At 36.2% G+C, this 25593-nt stretch overlaps 1 protein-coding gene across 1 annotated transcript in view; it reads right to left on the bottom strand.

The window, feature by feature from the left end:
* The window catches only part of OTOGL (otogelin like), a 90081-nt gene that overhangs the window by 52139 nt on the left and 12349 nt on the right, over nt 1–25593 (bottom strand). Inside the window, 17 exon segments of the mRNA XM_077783154.1 lie at nt 3902–4040; nt 5059–5166; nt 8281–8443; nt 9124–9176; nt 9729–9803; nt 10909–11074; nt 11908–12117; nt 13938–14062; nt 14805–14982; nt 16607–16730; nt 18281–18426; nt 19768–19814; nt 20052–20160; nt 20877–21002; nt 21685–21791; nt 24016–24122; nt 24740–24870. Coding sequence (XP_077639280.1) covers nt 3902–4040; nt 5059–5166; nt 8281–8443; nt 9124–9176; nt 9729–9803; nt 10909–11074; nt 11908–12117; nt 13938–14062; nt 14805–14982; nt 16607–16730; nt 18281–18426; nt 19768–19814; nt 20052–20160; nt 20877–21002; nt 21685–21791; nt 24016–24122; nt 24740–24870 — 2114 coding nt within the window.

The following is a 25593-nucleotide window of genomic DNA, read 5'->3' as shown; positions in this document are numbered from 1 at the left end:
GGGCTCCTTATTAAAAACATAATAAAGGTAAGGATGAGTTCTTTGTTTGGTAAAATGGAATATGATGACAAAGAGTTGTTCAAACAGATCAGATTTAGGAAGGCCAACAGCCAAATCAAACAGTGAGGGCTGGTAACATGGATGGGAACAGAACATTATCATGCCTCTGGGGATGATGGATTCAAATTATAATTCTTGCACTCAGTTCTATATCTGGGAAGAGCTCATATGCCAACAAACGGATTGTAGCTATAACTTCCCTTATTGCCCTGCCACAACACCTTTAGGGTGCTTCTGTTAGTAGAAACAAAGCAGTTCACTGCTTACAGGAAAAAGACTAAAGGATAAAAGATAAAAGGGAAAGGATAAACTTATTACAGTTCTGTATATACAATAATACAACCACTGTAGCTGCTTCAGTTTCAGGCGTCTGGTGAGCATTTCATGTTATCCATAAAAATCTGCCTTGCAACAGCACTACAAACTAGCATTAAATCAATGGAATGTGTATTAGCAGCTGTGAAATCTATGATCTGTGAGCTTACAGGCGGCAAACTTGAAGCACACACCCCAATGACAGAAGATTAGAAGACCTTTAAACACCCCTTCCAACCCAAATCATTCTATGATTCTGTGATTGTGTTTAAAAAAAAATGGTTTATAGAACAGGTAGCACAGTTTAGGCACTACTGCCTTGGATATCTGCCAAGATGTTAGGCAAGGAACATAAATTTTGCAGTTCTATATACACTTTTCCACCTTTCATCTGGCTTCTCTATTTGGATAACACGCTAAAAGAGACAAGGCTCTCTTACATACCTTCTCAACAAATAGTAGCTCAAGGTAGACTCATATTACTTAGACACTACTATTTAAAATGTCACAATATATGGGAAGAGGATTATACAGAGAGAGAGACATGGAAACCTCTGCTCTAGGAACAAGAAAAGAATAATTTAAACAAGAGCAGCCTCATCATGCTATCATGTCTGTATATATAATGCAGCTTAACCACATCTGGATGTGATACAAATATAGTATAAATGTGTACATACAAATAAAAGCATATGTGATTATCATTCAAGCTGCCACTATGAAGATGTCCATTACATGTATTTCATTTCTTTTTCTCACATAAAATTCTATTCCTGCATAATAGTAGCTAATTTAGTGCCTAACTTCACAGTAATGTAGTTTCTGTTCATTGGTTTGCATTTGTTCATTGTTGAATTTCCTCTTTTATTATGCAATGTGTTCTGCCATAAGATGTCCTGAAGCTTTTGTTTCAGCTATTCAGACTGAATTTTTATCATCAGAATACTCTACCTCAGTCCTCACATCACCTTTTCAAAATTGTTTCTGCTGCTGAGTGCAGGTCTCAGCATGGATCCCTGTGGGATTCCACCAGGATTTCTTCCTTCTTTAAAAATATTAAAAAAAAAAAAAAAAAAAAAAAAAAGGCCACTTATTCTTGTGTTTTTTCTTGTGTTTTAACCTCTGGCTTGTAATTAGTTCAGCAGAGGGAAAGCAAGATGATGAAGGGACTAGAATATATCTCTTACAAGGAAAGCATGAGGAAGCTGGGCCTGTTCAGCCTCTGGAAGAGATGACTGAGAAGGGATGTCATCAAAGTTCATAAATGTCTAAGGGAGGCTGTCAAGGGGATGGAACCAGGCTCTTCCCAGACAAGGAACAGGACAAGAGGCAATGGGCAGAGAGAGATGCACAGCAAGTTCTGCTTAATATAAGGAAGAACTTCTTTGCTGTGCTGGGGACTGGCACAGATTGCCCAGAGAGGGTGTGGAGATAATGAAGAGCTGTCTGAACACAGACCTGTGCCATGTGCTCTAGGATGTGCCTGAGCAGAGAGGTTGGACCAGATGACCCATTCTGTGATTTTGTGAATTTGTGTCTCAAAGAATATTCATTCTCATCCTATATGAGAATAGTTTCTAAAAAATATTTTTGAAATATTTCCCCAAAAGGTCTTTGAGCTAAAATACACACATATAACTTGATTATCCTTGTCAATATATTGCCTTCACAGAATATCTCTGAAGACTCATCATGCATGAATTACTTTTATTAAAAAAAAAAAAAGATGGTTAAACTTTTCTCCCATTATTATTTATCTTTTTAAAAAATTATATTAAGTTCCTTCATATATAAATTAGACATATTGCTCTGTTCCTGTCAAATTCAGCCATTAAGTCCTTTTAAAATATTTGGTTATCCTGCCATCTTCCATTCCTCTTATTCCTGGGTTTCATATCACATAATTCATCAGTTGTGTGTTTTAGTTCCCTCAAAACTCTGGGGCATTTGTCATAACATCCCATCCTTTGTTTCTTTTTCTTTTTTTTTTCCCCCTTAAAAATTCTCTAAACATTTCCCAGTCAAAAATCAGCCTGCAGATATATCTTCTGTTCCAGACATAATTATGCAATGCCTAATATGTACTAAAGAATCCTTCAATATAGGTCATGAAAGCTTTCCATATACTAAAGAAAGAAAAATTTTGAACAAATTAGACTATACTTTCTCACATAAGCTGAGTTTGGGAAAAAATTAAGTTTGAAAAGCTGCTAAAAAAGTCTGAGAAGTCTGAAAAGCAGATCTGTGTAGGCAGCATTTTCATCATTTGTGTCATGTTCACCTGAAGAATGGCCTATTGACAGTGTGCCATGTGCCTTAATTATCTGGCTGCCAACTTTATTCTTGGATGCCAAATGCTCCCCATGATTTGTTTCCAGATAGGCTCTTTCTTACACAGTAGAGTGACAGGTGATATTTGATTGTAAAAGCCAAATATTCCAGTATCATACTAAAGTTTGAAAAAGGAGCACAGATTTGTCTTAAAAACTTCTCTGAATGAATGGCACAAGAATTAAGAACTGATAACCTACTTTTCCACATCATCATACAGGCAAGATGATTTTACAAGTAAAGTAGCCCCGATTTTTGCATCTTAAAGAAGGAAGACTTGTACAAAGGTTCATATATCTCTAAGAGTAAGAGCTTTTTGATTATATACGATACATGACAGGAATTTGCTGTGAGATATTATTCTTTTTCAAATCTCTCTTTTTTCTTTTTAAACATACACAAAAAATCTGGAACAAATGTATTTTATTTCACAGCTGTGAATACTCTACTAAAACATACTTGAAATAAACTATTTGCAATAGTCTTTGTTGAGAAACTATGCTTTATTCTTAAACTTAGATAGTCAGGAAAATGAGTATTCTTCTAAACATTTTACTGTAACTGAGAACACAGACAATCTTAAAATAGCAACAATTATAATAAACAATAGTGGTTTTAATAATAGACTATATTTTTAAATGTCATGGTTTTTAAAGTAATGGCATTTTTAAACAAAAAGCTAGTAATGTATTCTAAATGTGTGCTATGAGGAACATAAGCATGTAGCTGACAGACAATCTCAATGAATTATTTCACTGTTGAATTATGAAATCATTATGTTTGATATTATTATACATATCAATCCAGATCTGATGCAGATCACGTTCAAGAAGAATTCCAAGCAGCCTGAGCTCATCACTAACCCTAGGCCAAACAGGGTTTACAGATAATTATTAAATGAATCAATGGATTACACCTAGTTCTAATAGTTTCTATTGTGTTATTCTTTGCTCATTGTGACAAATGTATGGTTAAGACAGAAAAGAAAATATTAGTTTTTCTTTTTATCTAAATCATAGAGATATGCAAGAACACACCCATGTACCATTTCAAACAGATGAGCACAAAATATCATGTACAGGTTCTTCTTCCACATCTGCTTTACAGCTGTTTTTTTTATATTGTTTTATAAAGACCAACTCCTGATGTTCAAAACACTTGTTTTCTCGAGGACACAAGAAAACAGTCCTCTTACCTTTAGCAGGTAAGTTTGGCAGTCACTGACATAATCATACTCCAACCCATCAAAGGTGTAATAATGTCGGTCTCCATAAATGGTGCACACAGCAGGACAGGGGTAGCTGGTGCAGTTGAAGACACCTCTCCGACAAACGCTGCAAGGAAAGCCAACAATCAATATCTCCTCATAATGGCAGTCTTCGCTGCATATTTTCAAGAAAATGCTTTCTTGTGTTCTTTATTTCAAATCACACAGAAATTCAGGAATGGAATAATAGTCTCAGACCTTGAAACAGAGATCTACACTGTGAATTGCTTCTGAGGATACTGGTGATGCCATGGCAAGATAGTGCTGAATATTTTTCCATAAGTACAATAAAAATGCATTAAAAATAAATGCAAAATCTCAAACTTTGCAGGGCTTATGCAAATATTTCCATCCCTGCCCCCAGTGTAGATAAGGCACAATGCCACAACATGCTTATTCATAAGACATCAGTAGTCTATTTTATCTAAATTTTGATAAAGGTCTGTAAATTTTCAAAGGAAAATACCTCCAGTTGCTATCTGTAAGATTTCAGGATATCAGACAAATATGGAATAAGTTTCAGAAATTAATGCTGATATTTTGTAAGATTACTTTCCTGTCCGCTACATTCAGTGGCTTACACAAACTTATATGAAAGTAGTACTGGCATCCTCTATTTTTGCTTGTGTAAGTGTAAGTCCTCAGTTGGTTTGGTTTTTAACTGATTAAAAGCTGCCATGCTAATTTTTTTTCATTATTAAATATACACTTAAGTGATTATAGATATTTTGGCTAGGAAATTAGCATATCTCTCTTTTACTCTTTGGCTGTCTTTCATTATATTCTATTCTGCAAAATGCCACATCTTCATTTCAGAAACGAACATGTATGTGTGGAATTAAGCGCTTGTTTTTGGCTGCTTTTTAACTTGGATATGTTCAGCTTCCTTTTCAGATCTGAAAAGGCACTCACCCCAAAGTCTTCCTACCTATCCAAGCCTATCTGTAAGCCTAATAAAAGATATATCTTCTATCTATAAACAGGCATATATATTTTTGATTTTCAAAGTACACAACACATTTTCTGTATCAGTTTCACTTTGAGTCTATATCCAGATGATTTGAAAGTGTGCAAAATGAACTCACCAGGTGTAACATGGAGTAGCTATCACTTCTCCTGACAGAAATTCTCTGTCTTTCCAGGTGCATGGACAACTGTCAGGAATATAACATTTCCCTCTGTGCTCAGCCATCCTTCAAAATAAAAAAAAAATATTAAGATGAAAAAGTAAATCCAAAAGAAGATCAATGTAACTGAATGTGCAGCGTATTGTTGAAACCCCACCAAGAGCAACCAGTCTTCCACCCAGCTAAGGAAAATTGTCTCATCAGCAAAAGCTGTCCAAATCAAATGACCTCCACTGTGCAGAGCTGGAGACTTTGCCAAGCCCACAGCTGCAGCTCTCCTTCTATCTGGCAAGGGGTAAATTGGTGTGGGCTGCAGTTCCCATGCAGGAATGTCGGTAGGGAAGGTGTTCCTCTCTGAAAACTCCAGCGGGTCTGGGTACCATGCGAGCAGCTGAGGGGTGGCCAGACTGCCCTTCCCTCTCTGCTGCGCTGTCCTGCTGTGTCAGGAAAGCAGCTGGACTGGAGTGCCTGCTCCTCTGCACAAGCATTGCCAGTCCTGTTTTGAGTGCAGAACATGAGCTGCCCTATGGCACCTGCTGCACAGTTTATGAAAAGCAGTGGTGGAGGTTACTTGCCTACACAAGGGAAGCTCAAACAACCAACAAGGTCAAGACAAAACAGGCTTTTAATGCAAAAATGTCAAATCTAATTAAATCAATAAGCAACCCAGATATATGATCAACCATACTTTTGCTATCTCATTTCCACCTATTTAGGAATTTTAACTTTCTTAACAAAAATGTTACTGATACTCCTGGTGCTGTTCTTTAGGAGAAAAATTCCTGGAGTTGTCATGCAACACATGGCTCAAAGTACAATCTAGAACCTTTCACTGGAGGTTGAAAAGAATATACAGTTTTGTTTTCTTCACCTCATTACTAGTTCATTAAACGGTGATGGGCTCTAAGTAAAGGAGTCAAGTGTTCAGAAAATTTCTCAAGGATAGGAAAACACCAGAACAGATGGCTTAGGAAGGTACTTGGTCTTTGTCAACAGAAGCTAAATGACTCCCAAGAATAACATGGGTATTGCTGGTGCTGCCTAAAGGCAGGAGATTATTTTAGCCCCATGAAGTCCCTTTCTACATTACTCTGTGTTTCTGCAACTCAGTTTATCCCTGTATCTCCAGCTCAGTGTAAGGGTGACTTTCAGTCTATCTTTGGGTATCTTTGAATTTACTGTCATTCTCAGCTCATTTCTTCATGAAAATTTGGGCTATTGCATTATTCAACTTCTAAAGTATATCAGAGACTTCCAGCATTTCTAATTTTTTGTCACCTCTTCAACTATTGGCTAAAAGAACAACAAATTGTTGTGCAAGAGCTTTAATAATAGAAAAGGTAAACAATTTTTACTTTAGGAAGACCATTCTTTTGCATACTGGAGTCCATAATGTCATGGTTTTCCAAAGGAAAGGGTTTCCATACCACGCACAAACTGCTCTACTTTACAAGCACCATAAATACCCAGGGTGCTAGAATAAGGTGCCAGTCTCCAGGGGAATTCAGGATTCCACCCCAAAAGCTTAGGTCATTCAGTCAAACAATAGGCAGTAGTAGAAATAAGGTGGGAAAGGAGAACCAAAGAGAAGGGCAACTTAAGAGAATTTTAAAACTACATTACAGTAAAATGTCTCACAACAAATTTTTAATGACTTGTCCACTTAGATTTAATAGCAGGAGATACATGTCTAACATTTTCTTGCATAAAAAAGAGATTTTTTTGAAACTAATCTTTAAGATAATACAGCTGGCCACTTCCTAGTTAAAAGCCATACTCGCTTTTTGGAACCATGAGACTGAAAGTCATAATTAAGTGCAATTTAACAATGAGGACATTACTAAATGCACTAAGTGTTATACACTTACTTTTCAACCTCATAGCAAAAAGAATGTTTATTCTCTTATGTAATAAAAATAATTAATGTGTTTTATCCTATTATATGACAGAAACTTAGGATTCTGCTTGTCTGTACTCTGGTTATATTTCAGAAAATAATCAAGTAATACTCAATTTAATTGCGTGACTGTGAAAGCAAGGCTTTAGCTCTATTTTTTTACTTTCATTTTAATTTCTTCAAATTTTCAAATGAACTTTGAAGTCAATAATACTAGTTTAATGTCATGCAAATATCACAGTGATGTTTCAGTTTGTTACCAGTTTATTACTTTTACAGATCCATGCACTTTTTGTGCTGAAAATAATTGTTTATTCCCATAACACTAATGGTCCTGAAAGCTAAGTTCTCAGTTGAGGCAGAGGTTTTAGAGGACTACAGAATACCAGGCAAGAACTAGTGAAATCTTAAATAGCTATGCCTGAAATCTCTACCTTCACCAGTGCTTAGTCATCTATGAACATCACAAGGTGCTGGAAGGGGAATGGTGACAGTCTTCATCTATACTCTGATCTATGCACAGCTGATACACTGTCAGGAGACCACTGGCTACACACACAGTGAAATAAAATGGAAACCTGAGAAAGAAAAAGTAGCACTCCACATGAGATTAGTAGCAATTACAGCAATTTGCAAAGCATATTTGTCTCCTCAATCTGAAAGTGCACACAGGAGGTGTCAAGGGAGGAAATGGAGACAAAAGGAAGGAGTAGTGATTGATCCTGACACAAACTACAATAGAAGTTTTTAGATTTTATACTTGGATTTGACTTCTGCCAAGTTCAACAGACTGTTTCTGGGCACCAAATCCAAAAATACAAGCTGATAAAGCAAAAAAGGACAGAGAGAATGAAGGGAAATAGGGCAGAAACCAGCCCATACACCTGCCCTCCCTACCCCAGGCTGGGCATTGACAGTGTAAGCCTGAGCAGAAATTTAGGTGAGACAAAGACTTGGGCAGCAGTAAGCAGGAGCACAAATCATTTACATAAAAATATTTTGTCATGTTTGCTATGACATTCAAATAAAATAAACTGTGGAAGTGGTGGAAGTCATCTCCTGCCCAGATAGTCCCAAATACCAGCCAATTGGAACAGTAGTAAGCTGGATAGCTGATGGCTTTTTAGCTGTTACTGTGCATCTGCAACAATTTATAGAACAATAGTTTCAAAATTAGAAGTGTGATACCACTGGAATTTAAAAAGAAAAAAAAAAAAATGCAGAGTTGAACAGTGGAAAATATGCATTTGGCTTGTGCTTCAGATTGTTCCAACAAAGCTTACCCAGGGGGGCAAATGCAGCCACTTGCACAGGGTGGTGAGGGGACACAGGAGAAGTTCATGGCAAGGTTCGCACAAGAGATCCCACAATTCACACCCGATGCTGGCAACCCAGGCAGAGGAGATCTGCAGTCATAGTAGATTTTTCCTTCAGGGCATATGTGAACTTCAAAAACAAAATGAAGGTTAAATAAGATTGACTCCTCTTTTACATTGAAGGTTTTCTATTTGTTTTTGTTCACAGTCTATTTATTTGGATACAAGGGAAGGTTACATTACAGTTCATATAAGAATGCAATTGGACTAGCAGTCTATAACATAATCTATATTACAGACACATAAAATTAATATATGTTCTAATGTAAAAAAACAATAATATTAAGCATCTGGATGTAGACATCCTGGATCTCACACAGTCCATTCTTAATGACAGAGCCATTATACCTTAGGCAGAAAAAACCCTTAGAAGAGGCATCATTTTCAAGGTATTTCTAAATCCATTAGAAATGCATTAAAAGTTTACTTTCTAGAAATCAAGACCTTAAAGCTTCCAAAACATGGACAGTGAGCCTAATTATATGTATTCTCATGAGAACACGTTGACCTAGATGTCACATGCAATTATTTATTTCTTTTAATTTCCGAAGTGACTGAGTAGTAGAACTTCCACTACAGAAAATAAGGGTAAACCCCCTAGACTACTTGTGCTCCTAACCTCCTATTTTAAATATTTTATGATATAAAGTATCCCATCATTTAAATACTTATGAGGAGAAAACCAAATTGCTATTCAATATCAAATTCTCTATTCATGCAAATTTCATATGGGATAAGACTGTAAATTACCTATGTTTTCTGTAGTGGTTTCAATACATTTCACTGTTCCATTCAAGCATTGACTAGAAAAGAAAACTCATGTTTATTCGAGGGAAAAATGTTTTGTAGTCACCATGTTAAAAAGGATTATACAATTCAACCTAATTTGAACAACAGAAATTAAGAGGAGAAAGAGGATTAAAATCCAAAATCTTGAGTTCCGCTCAATATTTTCTTGGTAGTTTCTAATTCCTGATCTGTAGAGAGGGCCTAAATTCATAATTTATGTATTATGTAATTTCCTAATTTCCCCTGAAATAAAAAAAAAAAGCTGAGTATGTCAACCCCTGTGATAATGGAGGGCCAGGTGATTTAGGATGCAGGCAGTATAACACAAAACCTTATCCACCATAGCTTACAGAATATTCCAGGTATTTTGTTAAAATAATCAGGTACATAATCCAATTTATACTAGGCTCTCTTTTACTAAGTGTGCAAAAAAAAAAAAAAAAAAAACCCAAAAAAAAAACTTGATACAATAAACTTTCAATCTACATGAGAAAAATTCTCAAACCACTTAAAGATGTGTCCAAACTGTGATACAAGAAGGATAAAATTCTTGCACTCAAACCTACCAGGACCCTGTTGGCATAGGAAGGATTTCTCCAGGCTGGAGAGCTCTGCCTTTGTAATGACAATGACAGCCAGATCTGTTAAAAGAATATTCTTGCATTTAGGTAGAAAAGCAAAGAAATGGGATTTAAGGGCCCACTATTTATCAAGCTGTTATGATATGCAGGTCTCATCATAACATTAACTTAATTCATTAACTAGATCCTTATATGTACAATATTCTTTGAAAGACAAAATCTTAAAGATGATACTCAGACTGTGTTGAAGTCAGTGGCAAAACTCGTATCATCTTCAACAAAGCCAGGATTTTCCTCAACCTCTGTACTTTTTATTTGCTGTTTCTAATATTAAATATTAGAAACAGCAAATAAAATTTTATTTATTTTAATTAATATTAAAAATTTATGTGCATTATTCTAATAAAAAGTACTTTTTCTTCTCAGTTATGGGAGTAGAATGAAAACATGCAGTTCCAATTCAAAGTATTGTTAAAATCATGAGGTAGAGCAATTATCATAGCAAAATCCATTAACTCTGTGATAAGAACCAGACAGGTTAGAAGTAGCTAGAAACCAGGTAAAAATATGTGAATAAGAAGTTAGTTCCCATTCGTGAATAGTTTAAAACTGTCTTTGTCCCTACAGTATGAACTTTACTGATCTTTTCAAAATATATGTTGCAATGAACAGAAACAATTCTGTAACTACCTGTGGTGGTAAGCTGTAAAATTTTGGGTGTACAACATAAAAAACTGGTTTCTCTCACTGACCATTTCCTCCCATCTAACTGAAGAGGTTTGCAATTCAAGACAGAAAAAAAGACACTTCTAGCCACTCTTCCCATACTATCTCTTACTTTTTGGATTGTTGCTTTATAGATTCCTTCTCGGTTTTTTTCAAATGTTAAAATAAGTTTTTCACATGAAAATGTTATTCCATTAACTTAAAAAGTTTCACTACCCTTCTCTAAAGCAGTTTGACATTTCTGCTCTAAAGTGAAGCAGATGTATGTACACAGAGAAACAGATGAGACCTCACTTTTGATTATTAAGACAGAATATTAAATCTTCACATATTGTTTGTTATTTTCTCTAGGCAGTCTACATCTTGAGGGAAACAACAGAAAAGCTACTTTAAATCTTGCTGGAAAGAAATACATATATTCTATTTTTTTATTACTTACATTGATACACAAAAATTGACCGACTCTTCAAAATACTTCCCATCAGGACAATTACATCCTTCTGCACAGTCATCAGCACAGATATTTACCATAGAAAGTGAAGCACAGGAATGTTTACAAAAAGAAGAGCACTGATGATAAAGCATACCACTGTGACACATCACAGCTGGAGGAAAGAGAGGGAGAAAGAACAGCATACTCTTAAAATGCGAAAAATAGAAAACAAAGTAGTGTATCTTGGAAGTTAAAAAAATCAAAGGAAGGTGGTCTCTTGTTGCACTGGGTTTAGTTGAAAAGCATGAGAAAAAATATACTGTTTTACCAATTTCTTAAGTAAGAAATACTTAGATTGAAATGGGTTTTTGTTAAAATAATTATTTGACTGGAATCATCTGTTTTGCTTTCTATTCTTTCTGTATGTCAAATTGGGCATCTACCTAGTAATTCAGGCTTCCGAGAGGTGAAGAATGGTCTAGCTAAGGCTGAGGCATTGCTTAGAAACAGAAATACAGCAGTTGGACTTCAATAAACCTTGTGGGTCCCTTCCAACTCACAATACTCTAAGATTCTGTGAAATGCTTTGTTTTAAATCATTACTGTATCCTCCTTGCCAGTCACTGCCCACCCTGCCCTGCTCACCCAGGGAGACCCCTGGCAGCCCAGCTAGCCTTCCCTTAGGGAATGGCTCTACTCCTGCCACTCCCTGACTACTTTATCCTAATAGGGGCTTCCATGTGACTTAGGGCTTCAAAGAAAAAATTCCATTTCTCTCTGTGACTAATAGAAAGGGCAAACACTCTGCATGAGGTAGCTCAGGGGCTCCAACTCAGATGCCAAATTTAGAGGCTGTTACCATTCTCCCCTAGAACATCATTACACCATGGTGCAAATTCTATTTTCCAGGAAAAAGAAGCCAGCCCCTGTATTTTGTGGAGTGATTGAAATTTGTAGAGTTTTACACATTTCTGAAAGATAGTCCATTACGGAAATGTTACTCACCACAGTAAGACACATGAGATCTGAAGTCAATGATGACGCCGTGCTTGCCACAGACGTAAGCGTAGTGCGCCAAAGCGTTGCAGAGGCAGCTGCTTCCACACTTGCACGCATCGAAGCGGCAGAGCTGGTAGTACAGCCCTGGACTGATGTAGGCATGGCAGGGAGCAAACACGTCTTGGTTGATGATATCACAGTGAGATGCATACCCAGCTAAGAGAAGGTGACATTGTTTTAGTCAGATCCATTTTAATATAACAGTTAGTCAAATGAATAGCACTGAATATTAAAATCAAACATAGCCAGGTGTGCAATGAACACTTGCATACCATATCTGTCTGTAAAATTCTACAGTTTAAAATTGATATTACAAGCAACTCCCTCCACAGCAAACTCCAATTAAGGTAAAAATTACTGTACTAAAACAGTTTTGCCTTCCTCTTATAGTGTAGGAAATTTAAATGCCAAAATAATATATTTCAAAAGAATAGTTAAAGAGTCCCCAAAAACTTGGAATATGGTTTTTCTCTTGACATTCATTTTGTTTCAACACCAACAATGGCCATGTACTTCCTGGCATGTGGTATCAGTAAGTGTGACAAAGCAGAGATTGAGGGCATGCAAATCCCAAACTGGCCATACACCTTCTAGCAGCAATAAACCCTCCTCCAGCCAGCCACTGAAGCAGACTACCACCACAAGTGGTGGAATAGCTAAGGAACTCTGTGATGTGGCTTATATTTAAGCTACTTTTGCTGCTAAAAGAATGCGCCTCTCCTTCAACCTCCATGTTCATTTCCACGTACACACATTGACAGAAGAATTTCACATTTTTGGATTCTCCCAGTAAACTAGGTTCAAGGACTGAACTTAACTCAGTTGAAAATTAACCTGACAAAATAAATAACCAAAAAAATAATTATTTTTCCTTGTTAATCAGATCACTATAATCTCAGACCTAGAAAAGATGTCTGCGCTTGTAGCGTGGTATGGATCACTTCATTCTCCACTGCTTTTTCACAGTGATTATTAGAGCATCATAGCAAAATTTGGGCTGGAAAGAACCCTCAGAAAGTCATGCAGTCCACCCTCCTGCTCTAAGCAGCTCACATTTATGCCAAACTCCACCTCCATTGAACTAGAACAGAACTGCAGGTAAGGCATGAAGGCTCTGAGCTGTTCTGGCTGAGAGAGCTGGCTGTCTAGAGAAGACAGACAACAAAGAGGGTAGAAAAACTCCTATAATTCCCCATATTGTTAGAAATTTATTGTTATACCAGCCTTGCTTCAACAGGCTTTAAATATGGATAAATCCCACATCCCTAGTGAGATATGATGTCTGAAAAATTAAAAATATTAGACCACATTCTGTCAGAATTGGCAACAACAGTCTACCCATTGTCTTCATTAATTGAAAAGAACAGCAATGCAAAAAGGAGACAGTGAAAGTTCAACACAAACCATAGGCATGCCAACCAGCCAAAATTAAATCTTGGCCCAGGAATTTGAACAAATTCAAGGCTCTCAGATTCTTTGCATCAGTTTTTGTCAGAGAACATAGATGGAGGATAAAGAAATTTTTAATGCAATAAGCATGGAGAAGCCAGAGACAGGACTTTTGATCTCAACACTGTCTCCTGGACTTTCGATCTCAACACGGACTCCTGGACTTCCTTTAACAAACATGTATCAATCTTTCCTCTCACTGGTATAATTTACAGGACCATATATAGCAAAAAATCTGCATGTATAATAGACAGCAGAATTTTGTTCTCATTGCCAGTACACCCATCACTAAATGATCAACTAGCTTTTATTTATCAAGTACTTACTTCATTTTACATACTAAATGTATGGGAAAATGTTCTTTGCCTATGCCAAAAAAACCAAAAAAAGTTAAAAAGGAAAAGAAAAGAACGTGTATATCTAAACTTGAAGCTGACATAATATTAAGATACAGCTAAATGCAGACATAATATTAATTATGTAATATTAAGATACAGCTAAGTGCAGACTCCCATGTGAAAACATACCATTTTGCTGATTCACGTTGCAGGGATCAACCACAGGGATATTGATAGGCATGGAGCAAGCTGAGGAAACCTTCCATGCATTGGCATGAAGTTGTGGGGTCCCTTCTATCATCCCTGCTGGAGATCTGAAAAGGAAAATATCAGCACTGCAAGCATCCTGCTGACCTTAGGGTGTACATCGGTAAGGATGCAAGTTCATTAAAAAGACTTAAATGTATAGTCACATTGAACAATCAACTTGCCAAAAGAATTTCCATCTCTGAGATATAAAAGAAGAGAGGGCTTGTGAAACTTTTTCCTCAATATTTTTTTCAAGTTAAAATGTTCCCACCCTCCAAGTCTGTTGTGCAGACAAGTTTTGTGACATTATAGCTTGAGGAACTTTGGAAGAAATAAGGTTAAAAAGTAAGGAAAGTGTGCCCTTCTAATTTAAATACTCCTGTGGTTCAGAATTACATTTTTTTACATTAAAACTTCATGTGGGGAGGAAAATCAACCAGTAGTAAGTGTCAACCATGTGAGGATGATATAAGTATTATCACCCACTCTTTTTCTCAGTGCTCATATATTTGCTCTGAAGATAAGGGAGCAACAGGAAAGGGAAAAGTGCATTCAAATATCATCATCCAGTAACTTCTAAAAATAATATGGTAACTTCCTATAATTACTTAGCAAAATATCTTAGAATGCCTACATTTTTGACTTTCATATTTATAAAAGTGACTACCATTTTAATTAAGACACTTTATATTGGTTAGTTTAATAAAGTTTGAGCATGTTAATGAAATTAAATAATCAGATGGTTATGTTCAACAAAACTTTTCACTTGTTATTAAGTACAATATAAATGCACATCATGAAACTTACAGAAAATCATCTCTTAAATTTCCATTGTAAGTTCCACATAGTCCTAATGTTCTTCTCTTCCAGCTGACATCAACTTGAACATAGATCCTCTCTCCATCTTTAGCAAACAGTATCTTTAAACCAAAACTAGTTTTCAGTTGAACAAAGAAAGAAGATATATTCTGAATTTCAATAGCCCCTGAACATAGAAAAAGAGGAAGAAAAACAGTCATTGAAACCCAACTTCCAGGTTGTACTGGTTTACCCATTAAATAAAAAAACATATTTGAAAACTCAGACATAAAATGAAAAACTATACACAACCTCACCATCAGCCAAATATCCTTACCCATTCTCCATCTGAGCTTATTTCCAGTAACAACATAAATCAGGAATTCCAGCTACTGTTGACATTAATAAAATCTCACACCTTTCTGTACCTGTGAGTTAGCTAGAAATCATGCTTGCACCTCTCTTTGTTTGTTGGGTTCTTTTTTATTTTAGAATAAAACAATGCAACTGCAAGCCTCTGGCAATGAGAAGGTAAGACAGGAACCACTTGTTTCTTAGTCTCCAGTGATATTACAAGAGTAATTAACAGATGCCTGTACAGTGTGTTGAATCCTTAGGTAGCAGGTTCTCTCTTACCACTATTGACATCAGTATAGCTACTTCCTTGGACTGTATGTGAACTGAGCCCCTATCAAATTTCCAGCTTTCCTTCCCAGCAAATCTGTTATGTGAGGAAATGGAAATTTCACAGTCACAGCATTCATTTGCTACACATTGTTGGGCTACTTGCAGCTGAAGGCTTAAAGTAGATCTGCCTTCATAAGCAGCCTCTACACACACAGACTCAGGTGCATAAACTAAGAGAGGAGGATAAAATCCTTAAAGATGTCCTTAGGTGATCAGACTTACTAGATACACACAATAATCAAGAATGTGACACCAAAATACTTTTCATAGATTATATTTGTTGCAGACTATGAAAAGAGACAAGAAAGTGAGTAGGGGCCAATTCAAAAGCAATAAAATTAAGTTACCAATCAAATTCTGCAGCAGAATTGTAAACATAGAGCATAACTGAGCTATGAATTTCATTGCCATAGGAAACTGTGAATGCTAAAAGCAGCACACTGTGACTGGACAAATACAATGAAGAAAAGACATAACTGCAATCACCAGCACAGGACTCCCTAAAATCTGTTTTGCTGAAGGCTAGGTAAGAACTTTACTCTCACTTTACTATTTTAGAAAGAGACTAAAATTCCATTAACTGGTCAATGTAAATTTCAAAATTTAGCAATATTATTTCTACCTTCAGTGCTTAACTTTATAGCATGCTTTTAAGGCTGGTTTATTTTACTATCCTTTCCAAAACCGTGAAGTAAACTGTCTGAAATCACAACATAAGTCAGCAGTGAAATCAATATAAATCCCATGGAGCACATGGATTCTATTCCATTCCATTTAGTCTAAAAAGATTTAAACAAGCTAGACCTTAGCATCAAGGTCTCTTCACCTCTTTTCTTTTTCTCACCTCTCTCCCCCTAAACACAAACAAAATGAGTGGAATTTCTAGGTACTCTGTAAGATAAGAAATGCAAAGAAATGAAGGCAAAATGAAGAACTGTTTTACAGATGATAAAAGTAAATTTCTATAACTGTTACTAATGTACTAAGAAGTAAGTGATTGTATGCTTTTATAAGTTATGTTTAAAGAAATCCCTTTTTCATAGATTGATATTATTAAAAAGTTTTGGAGCAAATAAGAGACAAAATGTGAACTATGGTAATATTCCTCTTCATGCACTTCTTACCATTGAGGTTAAAAATTTGGTTAGGGACAGTTTGGATTTGACCATATCTTGTGAGAGTTACTTGTTTCCTCTCATCATCTTCAAGAACCAGTGTTATAGATTCAATGCAGGCGTGGTCAAAGTTCTGAGTAGAAACAAGTTTCACCATCAGAAAGAGGCAATGGACATTCATATTACCATGGAAAACAGAACCAGACAAACCAGGGGGAGGGGAAGCATTAAGAAAGGAAGTATCAGAACTGTCAACAGGTAAATCAGTTGTAAATTATCACTCAAAGCATTATACAAGGCACTCAAAATTGTATGTATAACATCATAAAACATTGCTTATGCATAATCTTCATATGCTATGAGAATACCTTTTAGCTGTTACGGCAGTATTATAGCAAGTGGGCAAAGGTCCCCAGGTACTGTTACTGGGTTGAAATTCCATATATGCATGGTCATCTTGGGTACTGCTCATTGATGGGTTAGCCATTGGTAAAGAAAGTCTGACCTGATCTAAATCAAGCTGCTGCAATCAGAGCACAAATGCAGCAACGCAGGAAAAAGAAGCTTTGGCACACATAAAATGTAGTGATGATCTCTGATTACAGACGAAAAGGACATAAAAAAGGACATAAATTGTCCAGTATGATATTACAATAATTTATAAATATCTGACTATTGAAAAAATTGTGACCTATAAACCATGTCACATGCATCATTTTAATGTGCAATCCAGGCAGAATTTATGAACCTAAATACAGGACAAAAGCCAACACAGAATTAGCTGAAACCAAGCATCTTATGCTCCCCAGGGACCCCTCTGGTTTCATCTACAAATTTTTCAACGTGCCTGGAGTTCTACAAAGGGTTATTACTGGTGCAACCTTATTTTTCAGTGGCTACCTAACCAAACATTTCATGCTTGAGGCCACCTGAAATGGAGAAACAGCTGTTTCAACACCTATGCAGGAGAAGGAGGTGCTTACAAGAAAGGCAGAGGGGCACCAGCTCATAATCAAGCTTTTGAAAGGAGGACATGAGAGACAGTCCCAGAGCAAGGCACTGCTCCTTGCTGAGGTGTTCAGACATCCCTGTCCTCAGCACATGGTCAGCTGTGAGTCACAGTCTCAAGACTCCTTCTCCTGAGAGCCTAATAGCATCATTAAATCCACTCTCACAGGTAAGTACTTTTATAAGCACCTTTATTCCTAAAACCTGTTGTTGAATGTCTGTCAAAATATTTTCTAACAAGTATGTGTGGTGCCTAGTCTCATAGATGGTTTTCTAAAAGGCATTGTTCCAACAAATTAAATATGTTATATCAAATAAAATCTAGAGCTACCAAAAAAAAAAAAAATTCTTGCCTAAATAGTGATGTATTAAACCTACAGTTCTGTCAAATGCAGCTTTTCCAAAGCCTGACATCTGTTGGTTCCATAACTAAAGGTGTTTACAAAACTTTAATGTGCATAAATTAGTAATTCTTTAGACTTGATCCCTCTAATGTTGCAATAGCTTTTACAAAGAGCAGTATAACATGGAGCAACACAAACAATTACAAAAAAAAGCTGTAAGATGGTTTCAGCTTATATTTTCTATTTAACATTACCAAGTAGTTTACAGTAGAACTTACAGAAGATTGCCTGAATATAGATTGTTTCAACATTTCAAAAAAATGTGGCTTACCTGTCCACAAGGTGCTTTTTGTAAAGTGATTGTGAATTTGTTTTTTCCAGTGCCTTTTACCAAAATGTACTGGCAAATCCCCAGAAAGGTAAAATGACGTCCATCAAATGTCGTGAAATGAGAGCTGCCTGTGATGGAGCACTCAGCTTGAGAGAAAGAGTATAAAGAATGCTCACTTACATAACAATGTATCATTATTCTGCAAATCATGTAAGAGAGGGGGAAAAAAAAGGAACTTTCTCCTAATTTCTAATTATACAATCCAGACTAACTTTAATTTAGCTAACAATAATGGCATTTAGAAACAAATTATGCTAGAAACATCTATTTCCAATAGATATCATCTCATAAAGAACACATCCATGTGTGGCATCTTTTGGTGCTAACTAGGTGAGATACCTATGACTAAAATACAAAAGACTTTTCTCTTTACTACAATTCAGAAGCCTCCTAGAATCTTATTGTCAATTTTCCCCATGACTCAGTATGAAAGAGGACAAGCTTATTTCTCCATCCTTCTAGGTATTTATGGAACTGCTTCTTACCACAGGTGTGAAGGGGATGCAGGTGTCATGAGGGAATATATTTTTGAGGTTTTTCCAGAAGCAAGTCTCCAGGTCATTCCCACTTACCACACTTTCATTCACACCATGGGATAGCATCAGAGCACACAAACTAGATCCATTTTGGCTGCAGGATGTGCTCTGTTGGAGCACATCTAACCTGCTTCCACTGCTAACAGCAACTCTGTCCCTAGGACCAGGCCAAAGTAGTCGTAATGAACCCCCCATGTGCATACAACACACACAAGACATAAAGAGTGCTTCTCAATGGAAATTGTTTTACATTACAGATCCACACTGTCAAGCCCTGCTTAGCAACTGTTGAGCCTTGTTACCACATTCAAAGAGAGTGCCTTAATTTTTAAAATAATCTCTCACAAGCTTCATAATATAACCTTGTCTGAGGTTATATGATGAACTATCAAGGGAGTTTTACCACCTGCCTGATGCATGTTCCTCCATGTAACTCACTACAGAGACATGCTATCTTTAAAGATAAGGATGATTATTCAAACATGAACTGCTAGTACAAGAGAGAAAATCCAGCCCACAGCATCAGAATGATGGTTTTATTACTTACAATAAAGTTGCAGTGAAAGTGAGGAGATCCTTATACCTGGCCTAGGTATTGCACAGGCAGTAAAAATACACTATCTGTGGCAAATAACACTAAGCATAAACAAGAGATAGAAAACAACACATGGATATAGCACAGAGGTAGGGGAAGCACGTAAGAAAATGCAGGATGAGTACGATCAGGCAAATAACAGCTTCGTTCCAGCTGGCCCACAGCAACTGTCAATATCCAGCTTAATCTTTCTTTCTAAAGTGGCAGCCAAAAGCCTTGGATCATATATGGTTCTGTTGTCTTTAGAAAAGTTTGTCATTTTTGTTACGAAGAAAAGAGTAATGAAATACAAATACCTGGACAATCATGATCAGTGCAGTTCCAAATGCCACCAACACAAATACTAAAAAGGAAAATCACAAAACAGAGTAATAATGTTCCAATCGTTAGCAAAATAAGTAGATTTGAGTAAATTAATATGCCTTGAATTCACACAGAATACCCTGTATATTTTAGTGATACACAGGCCTCAGACTGTAAAATGTAATCAGTAACTATTATTTAAAATTTAAGTGTGACTAAGTTAAACTAACTATGGACAGTAATCCTAGAGAGAAGAAACACACAGGCTTTCACATACCAGTTGCTACATTCTTGTTCAATTTTTGAGCCTACAGGGAAAGTGGTTCCATGATAAACACAAGGACAATTTGACAAAGAGATACAAGTTCCATTTTCCATAATGAGACCTGTTGGGAAACAAGTTAATTAATGAGATAGAAAACAAATTAACAAACCCCAGATCACTGCTCTTCCCTCAAGAGCAGTGAGGGACTCAAACATTCCAGGCTCCCCGGAGGTGATGTTATCAGTCTTAAACAAGGACCAGCAAAAACATTTGCCCAGAGGGTGCAGAGAGCCCAGACCTCAGCTCACTAATAAGAAGTTGTCACTGTAAGTTGTTGCTTTATGAAAAATGTTTGCCTTAAGCATGTAAAACTGTACAGACTCAAAAATGAAAAGATTCTGAAATCTCACTATCTTTAGTCTGTCTAGAACTAGGATGGTTCATAGTGCAGTCAATAATTTTTGTCCCATACAGGTCTCAGAAACTTTGTTTTCTTGTACAGAGCATGACCCATTCTGTTTAAACAAAATTTCTGCAGATTTTTTTAATAATTCAAATAAAGTAGACTAAATCTTTGCAATATCTTATTGTAGAAAACACTAGTAACAGTTCCAGATTTGAACTGATACTGCATGCTGAGACATCTTTGTATTCTAGGTAAATGTTTATCACACAACAAAGGCCACAATCACTGTGACAATAACAACATCTAGAGCAAAATTTACAATAGCAATAATTTTCAGGCATTAACTTTAACCATAATCTATTTAGACATCATTATGATGTTGTAATACTAGCTTTACACATATTTTTTGAAATAACATTGACAATATTTACCATCTGGACAGTAACAGCCATCTAAACAGTGCAGATTGCTGCCAAGACAATCCTTTTCAAATGTGCAAGTTGGTGGACAACAACTGATACAGTCACGGTGAACAAAGGTGTCTTCACACTTCTCAGCTAAAAAAAAACCCCATGGTATACTGAACATTAGTGCAATTTCTCTTTCCATGCTATAAAATCCATTTCTATCAAATAAACATTGTGCAGCTCTTCTGATATAGATAGGTAATCAGATCAAGTAAAATGGATGTTTTGGAAGAGTTTTAACTGATGTACTATGGTGAAGCTCTTGTCAATATTTAAGTCTTTCTTTAGTAAATCCTTATATCATCTCTCCAAAATAAGTTATAGCTTCTGTGACATTCTGTGAATATGTTCATATCTCTTGTGCAAGAGAATGAGCTGCAATTGATGTGTGGTAGTGATAACAAGAAGGAAGTGGATTAACTACATTAATTCTGTTATAGGGCCAGTAGAGGCTGAGAGGTCTTCTGGGACAAAGAGCAGCAGCAAATCTCCACAGATGTTTGCTTTTTGTCCTATAATATGATTAGCACACATAATGTTTCAAGAAATCCTCAGAAACATGAATTTTGTATGGATCTAAATCATAGCACAATGGAATTAAAATATTCCTCAAGCAAGTCTTCATTATTTCCCAGCAAGAGTGAAACTGGCTGATCAGTTTGAGTATCAGGTTTGAGTTCTACAGGGAAAAATGTTGTCAAGATGGAATATTTGAACTTAATACATGGGATATCTCAAAGGTCATGTAGTATGCTTTATTGAAGAGTCTTACTACAGGCAGGAAAGTCATCCCTCCAGTCCCGCACCGGGGACCCAGCGTGAGAACATGCTCTAGCATACTCTGTCACTGCCCTGCAGTATGTTTCATCATCATCCACTCTGAAATGATAAAATAAGAGAATAATCAAGGAATACAAATCCAATCTACAAATTTCTGCCATGTGACACAGCACAGGATATTTCACACATAGCTGACAGCATTCGATCATAAAGGCACACAGGGAAAACATAAAAAGGAATGAGCTATACTGAATACACTATTGTGGTTTTATCATTTGATCTCATAAAAAGGTATTTCATTTTAATGTTACAACAATGAATAAAACCACTAATCTATTAGTTTTTAAATCTATTTTTTAATCTATTATTTTTAAAAAGAGCTGCTTGAAGTGAAAAAGAAACAGGACCTTTTCTTGAACTCAACAGTCTCAAGATCCCCATCTAAGGCTTCTCCTCCTGCATGATGCAAAAACTCAGACCTACACTTACAAAAGACATTCTGGTTCAAGTGAGAACTTCAAGTCTCCAGTTGCCTTGAACTTAGACAAGAAGAACCCTATTAGTGGACTCCTGACCTTGTGCTGAAGTTCTGAGTCAGAAGTATTATCCACTGAATACTGTGGACAGACTCAGGGATTTACAGCACAGTCTTGAGCAAAGACAAGATTTCTGCCTTATTCTATACAGAAGAAGCTGTACAGTGCATTTTTACCAGAATCAAGTAAAAAGATATTCATTAATATTTAGGCAAGTTCAAATTTTATTCAGATGTAAGTCACATACAGTGAAATACCACCAAAATTTTGTTACTGTGAAAGTCTAACAACTTACATTTGTCGTGGAAGATTTGATGCCAAAATAAACTAGTCATAACATGACATTTCTATTATAAGCATGTTTATGACAGATCATCAACTGAGTGTGCCTCTTAGCACACAGGATCATGCTTCCAAAATTAATCATCTTAAAATATGTTGTATTGTGTTTGTGTTCTGCTTTCAACACATCTATTATCAAATCAAACACCACTACACTCTTTGTTACAGTGATCAGAGCCTCTCCAACTCTCCCTATCTAATCCAATTAAATGGGTCTTAATAGAAAGAATACTTGGAGTATACTATGGCCACACAAAAAACCTTCATAAACTGACACTAATCCACAAGAAGAGTGGTCTCTTTTATAAACAAAATAAGCCTAAATTAATGAATTTCTGAGACATAGAAATGTCAAAGTTTTTAACATTCACAAAATTCATATCAACACACATCAGATTGTTCACAAAAAATCCAACCTTTCTTAACACCACAGCACTGATTCAATATCCTACTTGAAAAAAATTACTTTCATTATTCTTCAAAAGTCACAGTAAATTCCTGAGTTACACAGAGACCATACACAGGCAACTCATCTCTTTTCTGAGCAACACCAGTGTTTGCCTACAAACACAAATTCTTCTCTCTTGACTCTATGGTAAATCAGAAAACTAAATATTAGTCGAAAATTGAACTAAGAAGTTGTAATGGATTGTACTGAGGGATCCTTCTGTTTAGTCTTGTGATCCTTTCTGTGCACTTTTGATTAAACTGGTGATACTCAGAAAATTATATAGTCTGGAAAAAATCCTCCTATTTCTGACAATTACTTCTTCATTTGAAAATCTTACTAAAAAGAAAGTGGTAGATTGCCCAATTATCTCTTCAATTACTGGAGTACGGTTTTTAATTGAATGACTAGAATTAATCAGGATACCAGGTTGCCTACAATGCCAGCAGATGAGGGGGTGTGACTCCCATCAAAGCAAATGAGTTTAATTTCTTTTGGCAGTGCTGAATGTAAGTAAATGTCACCATTTTGTAAAAATTCTACTAATTTGAATAATAGTGGTTATTCATAAAAAGCTGTCCAGCTGTGTCTGACGAATAGCCCAGCTCCTCCAGTATTGTTGAGATTTCTTCCTAGCATCATCTCCACATAGTTCTGTTTATGGGCCTCCAGATAAAAGTTTCATGGGTTTTTGTGATTAGCAACTCACCTTTTGTCATGAGTGATTCTCCATGAATTTACCTTACACTTATTTGTCTAGTATTTCCTTGAATCTATGCAAGCTCTTAGCAATCAAAGTATTCCTTGTCAGGCTGGTTCTGTGCCCTTTGTTCCTACACAAATCACCCCTTGAGAAACCCCATCTCTTTAATTTTCATTTCCATTTCACTTTCATCTTCCCAACTTCCCACAATGTTCTTTAAATCTGGTCCCACACAAAAGTCTGAGCATTGATTTCATGTGTCAAGATTAAATACACAAGAATTCTAGTACTTACCTGCAAAGATCATTCATACAGCTTGAAATATAAGAATACGGATCTATACTTTCGTGACAGCTGAGAAAAGGAAACTGTAGGAATATTTGGCACTTGAAGAATATGTCCTGTGCATGAAAGAGAATCAGTAAATGGAAGTTAGCCAATATTTTCTGAACAGGCATCATTCTCTTTCACTTTGTTTCCCTAGTCTAAGGTCCTTTATATCCCCATTAAAATTTGACCATGGTGATGTCTCAATTTATTATTATATCACCTTCATTATTCTTCCTAGAATTTTTCCTCTGTGCCTAGGTGTGCTTGACTGCATGCTGGTCCTAAACTACCTGGGATGAAAAAGTGTGAAATGGCAAAGAAAAGCATTTTGTGTCAATACAGTAGCTGACCTGCAACTATTTCTGCAGTATTTCACAGTCACTAAAATAATGAGTTGCAAGATGCCAGAACTGGAAACTGAACCCAAGTTTAATGCAGTAATGAAGAGCTCTGCTCTGCCAGCAGACTGGTGCCACTTGGCACATCCAATCTGAGCCTTTGTACTTTTAAGTTAAATGTATGAACTTCAGGCACTCCCTAGCAACAGCCCTGATCCAAATCTTTCCCAAAGCCTCAACATTGTGTATATTGTTAGATTCTTGTACCATCAGTAGGCAGGGAAGATTAAGAAAAGACATGTATACATATGCATGTATCTATGCATATATATAAAACATAATTTATTTACCTCAGTGGATTCCGGGTTGGCTGAGCAAGGACTGGAAAAATCTGAGGCAGTAGGGACACAAACTATATCATCTGAGGCTTGCACAGCCCAGCTATTTGCAAATTCAGCAATGTCTTCTGTATATTCACCTACTGCATAAAAACATTAGGAGACAAGCAATAAAAATATTGTCAACACAAACACATAAGACAGCTTTGAAAATTTTAGTACTTTTTCAATGTGCTCATTACCTCAATTACAGGCGATTTCCAAGTACAAATCATAAAGAAAAGTAGTATCTTCCTTTTTTTCTTCAGGTTGCATTTTATACTACATATAAATAAAAATATTGAAAAATACGTGCCAAGGTTTCAGCTTGGGTTAAGTGCAATCACTGATAATTTCATAACGAATATAGAAATAATGACAAGTGTAAGGCATTGAATACTTAAGAAAAAATACATTTGTTTGAAGCAATTTAAGTCTTTCATCACGTTTCACAAAGGTCAGTTACTGCTATTATCTCCCTCCTTTCCCTTATTGTAGAAAAGCCCTACAACACACACACACAAGATGCCCAGCTCTCCTCACAGCACGAGCATGGAGGAATTAATGAACAAGATGCACAACTGGAAGTCATGGCAACAGGCTTAGATACATGAACATACAAGAAGGTTGGCAGTACAAAAACAGACACAAAATTTCTGTATACTTGCAGAAAGAACTAAAAATTGCATTTTCTCTAAATTCCTAATTAGGTTAAAAAGGTTATATTGCCTCCACTTTGAAGAACCTGGCAGTAATTGTCTGTACTATGGTTATCTATATCCATGCATCACTAGGAGACAAGATATTGAAATGAAATTAGCTAGAAG

Source organism: Lonchura striata, chromosome 5, assembly GCF_046129695.1.
Source record: "Lonchura striata isolate bLonStr1 chromosome 5, bLonStr1.mat, whole genome shotgun sequence".
NCBI classification, from domain to species: domain Eukaryota; kingdom Metazoa; phylum Chordata; class Aves; order Passeriformes; family Estrildidae; genus Lonchura; species Lonchura striata.
The sequence above is the reverse complement of the archived record's forward strand: the minus strand, read 5'-3'. Positions and strand labels throughout refer to the sequence as shown.